Here is a 14,993-nt window from a genome sequence, read left to right as displayed (position 1 = left end):
TCAAGATGCCTTCAATGTCAAGTACATCTGAATATTCACAGGAAGAAATGGAGTTTACCACAGCAATGGCCTTTGCAACCTGGCTCTGGTGGTACCTGTGCCCTCTGTCCTCTCCCAGCCACGCTCACTGTGGTAATGCTTGTGTCAGGGTGGAGCAGAGGGAGCAGGGACGCTGTGCTGACATGGAAAACACTCAGTCAGCACAGCAGAGGGCAAAGTTTCCACCTCATTTCCCACCAGTGCAGAAGAAAGAATGGACATTTTCCTTAAGAAGGTGAGTTCATGGCGTATTTATTAACATTTTGTAAGACTAGGTCAAGCCAAACTGATTTATATGGCTCAGGGTGAGTAAAACCAGAGATATAACAGGAGTTCTCACTCTTCTGCTTGGTGAAGTACTGGGTTTTGGAAGATTCACATGTAGAAATAGTCAAGGGTTGTGAGAAAGGAAATTACCAGGTTTGTGTGTGTGAGAGACAGGTAATCATCCACCATTGTCTCCTTTCATTTCACATTACCCAACATGACCTTCATTTACACATTTGATCTAATTGGCATCAATGATTTACCCGTGGGACAAAACTAGAAGTAAAGATAAACAAATGGATATGGTATAAAGCTCTCATACCTGGTGGTCCATACAGCAACAATCCTTTCCAAGGAGACAGAATGCCTGTAAATAGCTGGGGGTACTGAGGAAATCAAAATGTTATTCAGGGACTAAAAATGTATCATGTATAATAAAATGCAAGGGATTCTACCTGCTATGTCCACTGCTTCTAATACATTCAGAAAACCTAAGCAATTTGAAGACAAGGGGATAAAACCCCTCCAAAACAATGCAATATAAATTATCTGAGAAAAATACTGTATTTATCATTTGCATTGTGTTTTAAGTGAATTCTCCAAATGCAATTGGTTTGATGTTCTCTTCTATAAGTTATGTTCCACTGAATTAATAGAAGCCAAATCCAGCACCTCTTACATTGCCAAAGGTGCCAAAGAACAGGATCCAACAGTTAAAATTCTAATATTTGAAGGCCATTTTCCTAAAGGAGAATGTGTGTGTCATTGTCAGGTGAAACAGGAACAGGAATAGTTCTAATACAAACTGCCTACAAAAGCACAGAAACTAATCACTGTGATTACAAAGAAGATGCTAACGAGCCTAGTACTGGTTTTCTCAAAACTACTTAGTGCCTTACCCTTATGGGATAAACGACTGCTTCCTTGACCAGCCTTTTAGCTGCATCCAGTCCAATAATATCATCCCATTTCACATTTGGATTTTGGAGATAAATGTCCTGCAACACACATTGCATCCTGTTAGCAAAACTTAAGTTCTTCTGCACAAGTAAGAACTTGTTTGCTTTTCCTCTGGCAAAGTAAATCATAGAATCATAGAGTGGTTTGGGTTGGAAGGGACCTAAAAGATCGTTCAGTTCCAACCCGCTGCCTTTGAGTCTGAACGGTCTTGGACACTCATTCTTCAATGAATTTCTCTTACCGCTTTTCTGAACGTGTTTATTCTGTAGCAATGTGTTCCATGGTTTAATCCTGTGCAATGTGAAAAATGTTTTGTTTGTTTTAAACTTGATGCTCAGTAACTTTATGGCTGCACCTATTACTTACATTATAAGTAACAGTGAAAAATTGCTGTCTACTCCACACTATATAAGATTTTATGTGCTCTGGGAAAAGGTACAAGAAGCTTTGTAACAGGAGGAAAATTTTCCCCAGAGCATCTGTCAAAAGTTAGTCAGTAATCAGCCTGAGCCCTGAAGCACTCACTAAGTTAATTTCATTTAATTTATCAAATTTTCCAAATCTTCTATGAATCTTTCAATTTACCTTAGTAATACTTCATGGCTTTGTGTTCCAGAGACTAATTGTTCTGCAGAAAATACCATATCCTTAGTACAAATACTTGGGATAAATTCTGCTCTCTAATGAAAACAGGCAGTCCCCAGAGACTGAAGAAAAAATATGTGCTTATATCCAAGGGGGAAATGTGATTTAATACAATTAGAAAAAATATTTATATAAAGTATATTATGCTTTCCCTTTCTATTAACAACAGATTAAGATGAATCAGATTTATGATACTAAATAGAGACTTCCATAACTGTTTCCAAATTAAATTAGTTTGTGTTGTGGAACAGATACCACATGCTATTTATTTTTATTGATTTACACAGTGTTGATTACCATAGCAACTAGAAACGTCCCAGTGCAATTTTAAAAACATACCATAATGAAGGCTAAAGCAACCCTATTGCTTGTCACTAAAGTAGCAGCAAGAACAACACTATTTTGAAGGTTCACCATTAATTAAAAAAGAGATAGGAATTGAAATGAATGAGAAGTTTCTTGCTTCAAGGTTGGAAATTTCTTAGACATCTGTTTTACTAAACTGCAAATGTAAAACTTGCAGATTGAGAATAGGGGCCATGTACAGCTACTAAAATCAGTCAACTGATTTCCTAGGCTGATTTTAAGTATGTGAGAGCAACCATTTCTGATGCTTATATCCAGAAGGAGTCACAACACTATAAATACTGCAACATTGTGAAGTCTTTTGGAAGAGTGCATGGCAGGGTTTGGGACGTGATGCATGCAAAGTATTTACCCACTTTGCAGCCAGACTAGTCCCCAGCAGCCCAGGGCTCGTTTGCTGGACTGCACCTCCACCCATGAGTGAAATGAAATGCTGATGGGAATACTGGGATGCCCTCCAGGTGTCAAAGTGTCCTGGAAGAATCCCTAATCTGCCTTATGATACAGACTGTTAACTGATAATGCCCATGCAGCTCCTGTGATGGGTTGAGGGAAGGGCACTCTTAAAAGATTTTTACTGCCTATGGTAGCAGCAGACTCTCAACTGCACCAAGAGAGAAAAGGTAGGGAGTCTGGTGAAGGGCCTGATGAACAAGTCTTACCAGGAGCAGCTGAGGGAACTGGGGTTGTTTAGTCTGGAGAAGGGGATGCTGAGGGGAGACCTTATCACTGCCTGCAACTCCCTGTGTAGATGAGGTGCTCAGGGACATGGTTTAGTGGTAAATAGGAGTGGTTGGACTTGATGAAAGAAGAGGTGTTTTCCAACCTGGTGATTCTATGATTCTATTGAACAGTCTGCCATTAAACCATATCTTTAGTACCTCATCTACCCATATTTTAAACACCTCCAGGGATTATGACTCAACCACCTCCCTGGGCAGCCTCTGCCAGGGACCAATGAACCTTTCTGTGAAAATTTTTTTCCTGATGTCAACCCTGAACCTCCCCTGGCAGAGCTTGAGGCCATTCCCTCTTGTCCTGTCCCCCGTCACTCGGGAGAAGAGGCCAACACCTACCTCTCTACAACCTCCTTTCAGGTAGTTGTAGAGAGCAATGAGGTCTCCCCTCAGCCTCCTCTTCTCCAGGCTGAACACCCCCAGCTCTCTCAGCCGTTCCTCATAAGGCCTGTTCTCCAGCCCCTTCACCAGATTTGTTGCTCTTCTCTGGACTCGCTCCAGAGCCTCAACATCCTTCTTGTGGTGAGGGGCCCAGAACTGACCCCAGGATTCGAGGAGCGGTCTCACCAGTGCCGAGTCCAGAGGGAGAAGAACCTCCCTGGACCTGCTGGTCACACCGTTTCTGATCCAAGCCAAGATGCCATTGGCCTTCTTGGCCACCTGGGCCACTGCTGGATCATGGTCAGTCGCTGTCAACCAACACTCCCAGGTCCCTCTCCTCCAGGCAGTTTCCAGCCAGACTTCTCCTAGTCTGGAGCTGCTCAGGGTTGTTGTGCCCCAAGTGCAGGACCCGGCATTTGGCCTTGTTAAACCTCCTGCCATTGCTCTCAGCCCAGCGGTCCAGCCTGTTCAGATCCCTTTGGAGCCTCCCTACCCTCCAGCAGATCCACGCTTCCACTCAGCTTAGTATTGTCTGCAAAGTTGCTAAGGGTGCACTCGATACCTTCATCCAGGTCATTGATAAAGACACTGAACAGGGCTGGACCCAGCACTGGGCCCTGGGGACACCACTTGTGACTAGTCTCCAGCTGGAGAACATGGAATAGGTATGGCTGGACTTGATGATGTCAGAGGTCTTTTCCAACATGGTGATTTTAGGATTCTATGATTCTATTCTATGTGTCTAGTTCATGCAGGCAGTTGTGGGCCCCTCAATACAAGAAAGATATTGAGCTGCTGGAGCGCACACCTAGAGAAGCAACGAGGCTGGTGATGGGTCTGGAGCACAATTTTTATGATGAATGGCTGAGGAAAGTGGGATTGTTTAGCTTGGAGAAGAGGAGGCTAAAGAGAGAAATCATTGCTCTCTACAACTAACTGAAAAGAGATTGTGGTGAGGTGGGTGCTCGGCTCTTCAACCAAGTAGTAAGTGTGAGGACGAGAGGAAATGGTCTCAAGTTGCACCAGCAGAGGTTTAGATTGGATATTAGGAAATATTTCTTCACTGAAAGAGTGGCGAAGCATTGGAAGAGACTGCCCAGGGAGGTGGTGGAGTCACCATACCTGGAAGGATTTAAAAGGCATGTAGATGTGGTGTTTAGGGACATGGTTTAGTAGGCACAATGGCATTGCGTTTATGGTTGAACTTGATGATCTTAGAAGTCTTTTCCAACCATAACAATTCTATGATTCTGTAATGCAAGGCACAGGACCAGTACTGAAAAGAATGTGGGAATATCAGTCTCTAATCAATGTGGTACATGTTGTCTCATAGATACTCTCAGAGTCGGGATATAGCTGTGATACTGACACATCATCCACATTGAACACAGCCCTTGAATGGAAACTGCACCCACAGACCTGAATCAAGGCTTTTCCCACCATTTGATTGCAGCTAGATAGCTCGTTAGATAATAGCTGGTATTAGCTAATATATTTAAGTCTCTCTTTTCAGTGAAGAATTGTACATTTTCTGTAGCAATAAAAACAAAGGGAAAAGCTGTAACAGTCTCATGGCCAGAGCATGATTAGGTTACATGTTCCCCATTACAAAAGAATGGTCTTGATTACATCCTCCCATTGTGTATCAGAAAAAAAAACTTGGTTACATATAAAAAAATTACTTGTTAGGAGTCACACGATAAGAAAAATAGCTTGCACATTCAAGAATAAGCACTATCAGTGACAGGAAAAAGAAAACAAACAGCTTTCTCAGATGACAAAGATAACCAAGATCTCCATACAACAAAGACAGAGATATGATCTTACTTTGCTTACAACTGTTGCAAGTTCTCTCATCTCACCAGTCATTCCAATAAAAGCACTAAGGGGTTTCAATAATCGTTCCTAAAAAAGAAAAATATAAGTTCTTGTCAGACTTCAATTATTTTTAAACAGATGAACTATGAAATAGTTTCAAAGGAGCTGATATATCATAACAATATCAGCTTTTAAGGCTACAAAAGTATGCATAACAATAAAGATTTTTAAGTAAGCCACATTTACAGTGAGTCTTCATCTGACAGAATCTAATCCCGATATAAAATAAAACTGAGCAGCTCTCTTACAGCGCACATAGTCCCAAACACACTCTGTGTAGATAAGAAGAGTGAAAAGTATAACTATGGGTCACTGCATAGTCACATTCTCTGTCTGGAAAGTCTCTTCAAGTGTAGTAGTTGCCAGGCAGACTGGCACTGCGTAAAATATGGCTTGTGTCAAGGACTGATCACCAAAACTTTCTCTTGATCGTCTAAACTCTGTTCTTGCCTCAGCTGAAGTGAATACTGAATTAAAAGGAACCAGAATTTCACTCTCAGAAGTTCTGTGGGTTTCAGTAAATATTTTCTTTTTTTTTAATCATATGGTATCATTAACTATCATTTTTTTTTTATTTAATGATATTTAAGGTATCATTAATCACAAGGACACATTAGGTCACCTTCTAGTACTGAAAGGGGCTACAGGAAAGCTGGGGAGGGGCTCTTGATCAGGGAGTGCAGGGACAGGATAAGGTAGGGAAAGGTTTTAAGGTGAAAGAGGGGAGATTGAGATGAAACCTTGGGAAGAAATGTTTTCCTGCAAGGGTGAGCTGGCCCTGGCCCAGGCTGCCCAGAGCAGTGGTGGTTTCCGCATCCCTGGAGGTGTTCAAGGCCAGGTTGGATGGGGCTTGGAGCCCCTGATCTAGTGGGAGGTGTCCCTGCACATGGCAAGGGGTTGGAACTGGATGGACTTTAAGGTCCTTTCCAACCCAAACCATTCTGTGCTTCTGTGATTCTATCATTTGCATTTGTTGCCAATTTTCATGTTCAAAGAGTAAACAACCGTCAACAGATTAGACCAGCATCAAGTAAGACTGTCCATTCAAGAAGGAAACACAACACTCAGAAATCTAAGCCCTTTTTCTTAGCACTTAGGAACAAAGACAACATTGTTGCAGTTATTTTATTTTGGTCATGGTTACAGAAAACTGATGTTCATATTCATTGCATGGAAAAACAAACAGAAACACTTACTGATGGATCCGGATCATAATTAAGGCTATTCAAGGGTATTCCATTTGATGATACTTTGAAAGCATCCTGGATTGTCCCATGGAAGTCAACTATTTGGCCCTAAAGGAGAAAATAATGTTGTGACAGGCTTTACTGTTACCATAGCTCTGCTGTTAAAACTGTATTGTGACAAGATTTTGCTTGCCCTCACAGCAATGAGTTTCTTTACTGTACTTACAGTCCTAAATATGGCAAAAACTGACCACATAACCTGTGGTAGCAGTGGGAAAAGAACGCACAACTCAGTCAGTGCAACAATTTACCTGCAGAGCCTCTCATCATATCATTCAGGAATTTGAATTTTATCTTTCATTTTAGCTATTATGGCTAGGTTTTAAAAATAGAAATATTTTTCCTCCTTGACAATGTCTCAAAAACTACTTAATGCAAGCAGAGCCTCAAATGCAAACAACTATTCCCTAAATAATAAAACCAATGCTTCAGCTAATTATACAGCAACATTTTATTTAAGAATAGACACCAAAAGGCTTACATTTGGTATTTGTGAAAGACTTTTATGTGTTTTTTTCTACATACACGTTTTTATCACAAATCACACAGTAGGCTTCCACCAACCCTTCTTGGGTGAGCACTGTCTCCTCTGCTTTTGTTGATTGCCGAGACACTTAAGCCGAAGTCAGACTGCTCCAGAGTAACTGCATCATCATTTTTCTAATGAAAAATTAATATTAAAACAGATGCGTTGACAAGTAGATGAGTTGCAGATCTCATTCTATTCCAGGTACCATCCCACCTCTTCATACATGCCCAGATCAGCTGTATTGTTACATGGAAGTGCAGCAGTAATCTTGTATTTGTCAGACAAACATCATTGCATGTTTAGACCTAGAATAACAGAATGTCCTGAGTTTGAAGGGACCCACAAGGATCATCGAATCCAGCTCCTGTCCCTGCACAGGACACCTCAACATTCACACTATGTCTCTGAGAGCATTGGCCAAACGCTTCTGGAATATTGTCAGGCTTGGTGTGATGACTGCTTCCCTGGGAGCTGTTTCAGGGCTCCACCACCCTCATATTGAAGAACCTTTTGCTAATATCCAACCTAAACCTTTCTGGCACATCTTCTACCATTCCCTCAGATTCATCATTGGTCACCAGAGAGAAAACATCACTGCCTGCTCCTCCTTCTTCACCTGACTGCATCTGACTGGTGGCAGCAGCAGTGAAAGCCGTGGCTCTACAGTGCAGCATTCCAGTTGTTTCATGCACAGAGCTTCCATTTTAAGTTGCAGAAATCTGCATTTTACACGGCTATGAGAAGAAACACTTTATGAACAGTGGAAATGGCTGCAGGCTGTTCAGAAGGGACAGACCAGGAAGGAGGGGTGAAGGTGATGCTCTCTGTCTCAGGAAAGGGATAGAATGTGAAGAGCTGTCATTGAAGAGTAGCTACGAACAGGTTGAGAGCTTGTGAGGCAGAATTAAAGACAGAAGAACCAACAGGAACCTTGTGGTTGGTGTATGGTACAGATCACCCGATCAAGGAGAACCAGCTGATGAAGTCTTTTTCCTCCAGCTACAGGAGGCTTCACACTCGCAAGCTCTCATCCTACTTGGGGACCTCAACCACACCGACATATTCTGGAAAAGTAGCACAGCAAGCTGCAGGCAATCCAGGAGACTCCTGGAGCACATTGAGGATAATTTCTTAGTCCAGCTGATAAAGACCCCCACCTGAGGAGATAAAAGACTGGACCTTTTGGTCACTAATACAAGCAAACTCATCAGTGATATTAGGATCAGAGGCAGCCTGGGCTGCAGTGACCTTGCACTGGTGTAGTTCAAGGTCCAGAGGGATATGGGACAGGTGAGGAATATAGTTTGGACACTAAATTTCAGGAAAGCAGACTTCCAGCTCTTCAAGGAATTACTTGGTAGGATCCCCTGGGACGTGATCCTCTGAGACAAGGGAGCAGAACAGAGCTGGAAAATATTCACGGATGCTTTCCATAAAGCGTAGGAGTGCTCAGTCCCCATATGTAGAAAATCAGGCAGGGAAGGGAAGAGACTGGCATAGCTGAGTCGAGACCTGTTGGCTGAACTAAAGAAGAAGGAACTGCACAGGCAGTGCAAGCAGGGACAGGTAACCTGGGACGTGTATAGGGATGCTGCCCAGATGTGTAGGGATGAGGTGAGGAAGGCCAAGGCACAGCTGGAGCTGAACTTGGCAAGAGAAGTAAAGACTAACAAGAAGGGCTTCTACAGATACATCAATCAGAAGAGGAAGGTCAAAGAGAACATATCTCCACTGATGGTTGGGAATGGTGACCTTGTATTAACAGACAAGAAGAACGCTGAGGTAATCAACAACTTTTTTGCCTCAGTCTTCACCGATAACTGCTCTCCTCACCCCTCCTGGGACAGCAAGATGGTGACCAGGGGGATAAGCCCCCTCCCACTGTAGAGGAGGATCAGGTTTGTGACCACCTGAACATTTATAAGGAACCTGAGGAACCTGAACATTTATAAGTCTATGGGACCTGATGAGATGCATCCCAGAGTCCTGAAGGAACCGGCAGATGTGTTTGCCAAGCCACTCTCCATGATATTTGAAAAGTCATGGCACTCAGAAGTCCCTGGTGACTGAAAGAAGGGCAGAATTGTTCCTATTTTTAAGAAGGGTAGAAAAGAGAACCTTGGGAACTAGCAAACTGTCAGCCTCACCTCTGTGCCGATGAAGATCATGGAACAGATCCTCCTAGAAGCTCTGCTAAAGCACATGGAGGACAGGGAGGTAATTAGAGGCAGCTAGCATGCCGTCACTAGGGTCAAGTCCTGTATGACCAACCTAGTGGCTTTCTATGGTGGGGTGACCGCAGCAGTGGACACGGGTAAGCCAACAGATGTGATCTATCTGGATTTCTGTAAAGCCTTTGACACAGTCCCCCACAACATCCTTCTCTCTAAACTGGAGAGATATGGATTTGATGGGTGGACAGTACGGTGGATAAGAAATGGTTTGGATGGTCATATTCAGAGAGTAGTGGTCCATGGCTTGAAGTCCAGATGGAGATATGTGACTAGTGGTGTCCCTCAGGGGTCTGTACTGGGGTTGGAACTAGATGATCTTTAAGGTCCCTTCCAACCCTAACTATTCTATGATTCTACGAAACAACAGGCAAGTATATGGCACAGCATGTCGATTCAGAAATAGGGAGCCGTTTTAGGATTATACGTGACTTTGATGTTCACTTTCACAGCAGTTATTGCTGTAAAATCCAAAAGCTAAATGTTTAAAGGGGTGAGAACTGGTCAGAGATGCAGGAATATGGACATGGACTATGCATTCCTATGCAGGAATATAGACAAGGACATAAAAAAAAAAGAGGTTCTCCTTCACCCAGTTCCTCAAAAGCCATAACTGACACTGTCCGTGCCCACCAACTTGCGGTTCCTGCTCCCTCCTCTGTATGGGATAGCAATAGAGTCCACAGTGATCTTGAGAAAATGAGACTCATAAAGCAGAACATTATAGAGCCAAATGACTCCCCCGTCTCAAACACCTTGGAGCACTGTGAAGATGCTTACAACTCACACCAGACTTTCTACTTGGTTTGTCTTGCTTTCTGGCACTAAAGGATGAATCCGCTGGTGTTAACGGGAAAACACTGCTTGTTTTCAGCATAGGTTGGATTTGTATGGCTCCTTTTCCATTAATCTTTGCCTGTGAGTTGTTCCCCAGCTCACAGACAGAGAGCATATTCTCCTGAAGCCTTGCATCTATAAACCTTAAGCTGTATAACTAGTAAAACCCATCTGTTACACAATAATTAATTGTGTCGACAGCCTCCTGCTATAGATAGCCTTTCAAAATAAAACCACATTAATTTCAACCTTAATACTGCCAAGAAAAAACTCCTTTAAACCTGTTTGGGGCTCTCCTTCATGGATGATTTCAATTCTGTTGTACTCCCAGGTGAAGTTTTTGACAATGGTCGTTGCACTGTCTGATGTTTGAGACTTGGGAGATTCCGAGAAAAGCTTGCTGTCCTAGAATTAAAAAAAAATAATATCTTGAAAGGTGTTCACAAATTCTTTTCTCCTTCAAAATAATAAAAAGATTAAAAGGAATTGTTTTCAAATAAAGCAGTTCAGAGCTAACTTTGCCTCCACTGGTGTTAAGGCAACAGATTCCATCATAATGAAGTTCAATGCCTACTGCTTTCAAACACACCACCCTATCTATCCACAGTCTAGAAACTCTGTAAAGTGTCAGCATCTCCATTGGGAAATAAGTCTTTATTTTGCTTTAACAGATAGGGAGAAATGCATCACATGCAGCAATGTGACTCTAGGCTTTACTGTATCTATGGTACCACAACATTAGTTTAACCACACTACAAACTACTTTTATAGGAAAATTTTCTGCCCAGAAAAATCCCCACACATCTCTCTTACCTTCTTGGTCTTCCTCCTGTTCTCAGCTGTTGTTTATTTTCTGCTGTATCGAAATTAATATTAAAATGGAAAATAATCAATGATCCATAAAAAAGGGCAATTTGATTTTTTCGTTCTCCTAAAAAAATATTTTTTGAGCACACATTGACAACCTTTGACACAACAACGCATAATCAGGAACAGCATGATTATAAGCACTAGAAGCTTGCAAAAATGTTTTGAAGACAAACTGATATTGGAGAGAACAGTTTGGCTTCGGGCTTGTTAAATTTTAGGGTCACTCAGTCTTTGGGTTTTTTGCTTAGATTTTAACATAAGGTACTCGGGGGGAGCAGAGCCCAGGGAAGAAACCTGTAATCCTGCAGGTACATCTAAGCAAAGTGAACTGTAATCCAGAATGAAAAGGAGTTGATTCTGTGGAACTTGCTGAGAGCATTACAGATCATTTAGCAGGAAGGAGCACCTCACTAATAATTTCCTTTGCCCTGTGCGTACCACAGTCTGACCATGGACACAATTTAAGGCAGGTCAAAAAGAACCAGATAGAAGTTTTTCTGGAGAGACACAGGGAGATTGGAAGCTGCATAAGCTTCAGGAAAAGGCCTTGCAGTACCTGAAGTGGGCCTACAAGAAAGCTGTGAAGGGACTTTTTTACAAGGGTATGGAGCGATAGGAGAAGGGGTAATGGCTATAAATTGGAAAGGGAAAGATTTAGATTAGATATTAGGAAGAAATTCTTCAGGGTAAAGGTGGGGAGCCCCTGGCCCAGGTTGCCCAGAGCAGTGGTGGCTGCCCCATCCCTGGAGGTGCCCAAGGCCAGGTTGGATGGGGCTTGGAGCCCCTGATCCAGTGGGACGTGTCCCTGCCCGTGGCCGAAGAGTGGAAGTGGATGTGCTTTAAGGTCCAAGCCAAACCATTCCATGATTCTATGACACTATGATGCATTCCTGCAGCACAGCTGTAATACTGGGCTTGGGTAATAGCTGTGTGCTCTGTGACTAGTTTTACTGACTCAAAAGTGGGTAGTAAGAGTTTGTACGTGCCCAAGAGTGGCTTTCTGGGAATTGTTCACTTGGATCACCCACCAAGCCTTGGCTACCACCCAGTTTGACAAAGTATGATGTGACAAAGGCTTTGTAACAGATTTTCCTTCTTGATTCATAACAAATTAGGCAATAAAGCTGGTGAAGGGGGTGGAGAACAAGCTCTGTGAGAGGCGGCTGAGGGAACCAGGATTGTTTAGCCAGGAGAAAAGGAGGCTGAGGGGAGACCTTATCACTGTCTACAACTACCTGAAAGGAGATTGTAATGAGGTGGGTGTTGGTCTCTTCTGCCAGGTAACAAATGATTGGACAAGAGGGAATGGTCTTAAGCTGTGCCAGGGCAGGTTCAGATTAGACATCAGGAAAAATTTCTTCAGAGGCTGCCCAGGGAGGTGGTTGAGTCACTTTTAAATCCTTGGAGGGATTTAAAATACAGGCAGACAAGGCGCTCAGGGATCTGGTTTAGCAGCAGACAGAAACAGTTGGACTCAACACCCTCAAAGGTCTTTTTCAACCAAGCAATTCTATGATTCTATAAGATCGCTTTGGCTTTGTCCTGCAGGACTGCTCCTCTTTGCATTAATACCGATCACAGGTTCTGGCTGTAAATCTCTCTTTCATGCAGATGCTGCTTGTGTCCAGCTAGTACTAATCTTTTACATCACTGGGAATGTAATGATGACTTGTAGATTTAGTACCATTTAAAATAATTTCACCTGTGCAGCTAGGTGACATTACCTGTGATTTCAAAGTCGCTGCTCAGAGATGTTCCGCTTCACTGATGATAATATTTTTCTTACAAGACAAACAGGTAGTTTTCCATACCCTCCAAGCTCTTACAACTGATTCCCATTGTTCTTATGGTTTCTGTAAGTTACATGTTGTGCTCAAGCACAAAAGCATTCAGGCTCCCAGGGTCATGACAAAATGCTCATATTCCTGTTTGCCTTACTCTGTATCACACATCTATCCTCAGAATTTAAGTTCTTTGGAGAAAATAAACCTATTATTTGTTTAGTATATGAAAATGTGCAAAATGTTAATGAGACTAGTGGTGATGATAAAGTTTTAAGCACTAGCTTGGATGAGCTAAACTATAGTATTTCATTTAAGTGGTTTATTTTAATTTAGAAATTAAATCCGAAATAGAACAGACTTAATGTTCTCCCCCCTAAGAAGAAAGGGAATATATTTATGCTATAAAGCTCTGCGCTTATATGGCATTTTCCAATATCAAAGCAGTTTTTCAAAGACAGAAAATCATCACCTTTTTGTTCCTCTGCATGAAGAGAGAAGAAAGAGCAGAAGGGCTCAAAGCCTCATCTCTCAATTCTTCTGTCCTATGTGCTAGAGCTCTAGCTCTGTAACTGTGAGAGAGTTCAAGCATCAAACACAGACATACATTAGAAGGAAAGTGATTATATCTCATGATTACAAGCATTTCAGGCTCTGAGAAACAAAACTTTTACATCTGGAAAACAGCCACATACCAGTGTCCAGGATCTTTTTGGTAATTTTAGGATACTTTTGGAATTTTACGAAGTAATAGCTTTCATATTCCATCAAAATTGTCTCAAGATCAATGTTGTCACAAACTTCAAAGCCTCGTAAATTTAATTTTGTCTCTTGTTCCAAAGCATTTGCAGCATCCATATACCTGGTAATAAAAAAAAACAAACCAAAACAAAGATCAAAAAATCTGAGGGTTATTATCTTATTCTGATTTTTGAGAGAGAAAGCACGCAATGGCATCATTAACTATATGGTATTTTTAATTTGTTCACAACTCTATTCATTATAAAAGTATAAACAATATTTAAAAACCCTTTGCTGATTACTGTAACGTATTTGTAAATTCATGGAATCATAGAATCATAGAATTATTTGAGTTGGAAGGGACCTTAAATATCATCCAATTCCAACTCCCTCGCCACGGGCAGGGACACCTCCCATGGGATCAGGCTGCTCAAATTCCCATCCAACCTGGCCCTGAACACCTCCAGGGATGAGGCAGTCACGACTTCTCTGGGCAACCCGGTCCAGGGCCTCCCCAACCTCATGGTGAAGAATTTCTTCCTGATGTCCAATCTAAATCTTCCTCTTCCAATTTAAAGCCATTTCCCCTCGTCCTGTCACTCCATGCCTTTGTAGAAAGTCCCTCCCCAGCTTTCCAGGAGCCTCTTCAGGTACTGAAAGCTGCTCTTATGTCTCCCTGTACCCATTTCTTCTCCAAGTTAAACAACCCAACTCTCTCAGCCTGTCCTCAGAGCAGAGGTGCTCCAGCCCTTGGATCATCTTTGTAGCCTCCTCTGGACTCATTCCAACAGTTCCATATCCTTCTTATGTTGAGGATTCCAGAACTGGACACAGAGCTTCAGGTGGGGACAAGAGCAGAGTAGAGGGGCAGAATTCCCTCCTTCCCCCAGCTGGACACACTGCTTTGGGTGCAGCACAGGACATGGCTGGTTTCTGGGCTTCGAGTGCACATTGCCATTTCAGATCAAGCTTCTCAGTGATTGCTACCCACAAGTCCTCTCCAGGGCTGCTCCTAATCATGTCATCCCCCATTTTGTACTGAACCCCGACCCAGGTGCAGGACCTTGCACTTGGTCCTGTTGAACCTCATGAGGCTCTCACAGTCCAATTCTCCAGCCTGTCCAGGTCCCTCTGGATGACATCCCGTCCTTCTGGTGTGGCAACTGCCCTACTCAGCTCAGTGTCATCTGCAAACTTGCTGAGGGTGCACTCAATCTAGCTGTCAGTATCATTGATGAAGATACTGAACAGCACTGGTCCCAGTACAGACCCCTGAGGGACACCACTAGTCATGGATCTACACCTGGACTTTGAGCCATTGACCCCTACTCTCTGAATGCGACCATCCAACCAGTTCCTTATCCACTGAACAGTCTACCCATCAAGTCTGTATCTCCCCAATTTAGAGAGAAGGATGCTGTGGGGGATCGTGTCAAAGGCTTTACAAAAGTCCAGATCATATTCATTGCTTTTCCCATGTCCAC

General features: G+C 42.6%; 1 protein-coding gene across 1 annotated transcript in view; it reads right to left on the bottom strand.

Annotated features, from left to right (window-relative positions):
- Positions 1 to 14,993, bottom strand: part of KATNAL2 (katanin catalytic subunit A1 like 2) — a 43,034-nt gene that overhangs the window by 14,763 nt on the left and 13,278 nt on the right. Inside the window, exons 3-10 of the mRNA XM_069881003.1 lie at positions 13,464 to 13,630; positions 10,931 to 10,973; positions 10,399 to 10,522; positions 7,085 to 7,180; positions 6,470 to 6,568; positions 5,223 to 5,300; positions 1,206 to 1,304; positions 629 to 692 (exon numbers count right to left, since the gene is read on the bottom strand). Coding sequence (XP_069737104.1) covers positions 629 to 692; positions 1,206 to 1,304; positions 5,223 to 5,300; positions 6,470 to 6,568; positions 7,085 to 7,180; positions 10,399 to 10,522; positions 10,931 to 10,973; positions 13,464 to 13,630 — 770 coding nt within the window. The remainder of the gene's footprint in view (positions 1 to 628; positions 693 to 1,205; positions 1,305 to 5,222; positions 5,301 to 6,469; positions 6,569 to 7,084; positions 7,181 to 10,398; positions 10,523 to 10,930; positions 10,974 to 13,463; positions 13,631 to 14,993) is intronic.

The sequence above is a fragment of the Phaenicophaeus curvirostris genome, chromosome Z (assembly GCF_032191515.1).
Source record: "Phaenicophaeus curvirostris isolate KB17595 chromosome Z, BPBGC_Pcur_1.0, whole genome shotgun sequence".
NCBI lineage: Eukaryota > Metazoa > Chordata > Aves > Cuculiformes > Cuculidae > Phaenicophaeus > Phaenicophaeus curvirostris.
This window is presented reverse-complemented; position numbering and strand designations above follow the sequence as displayed.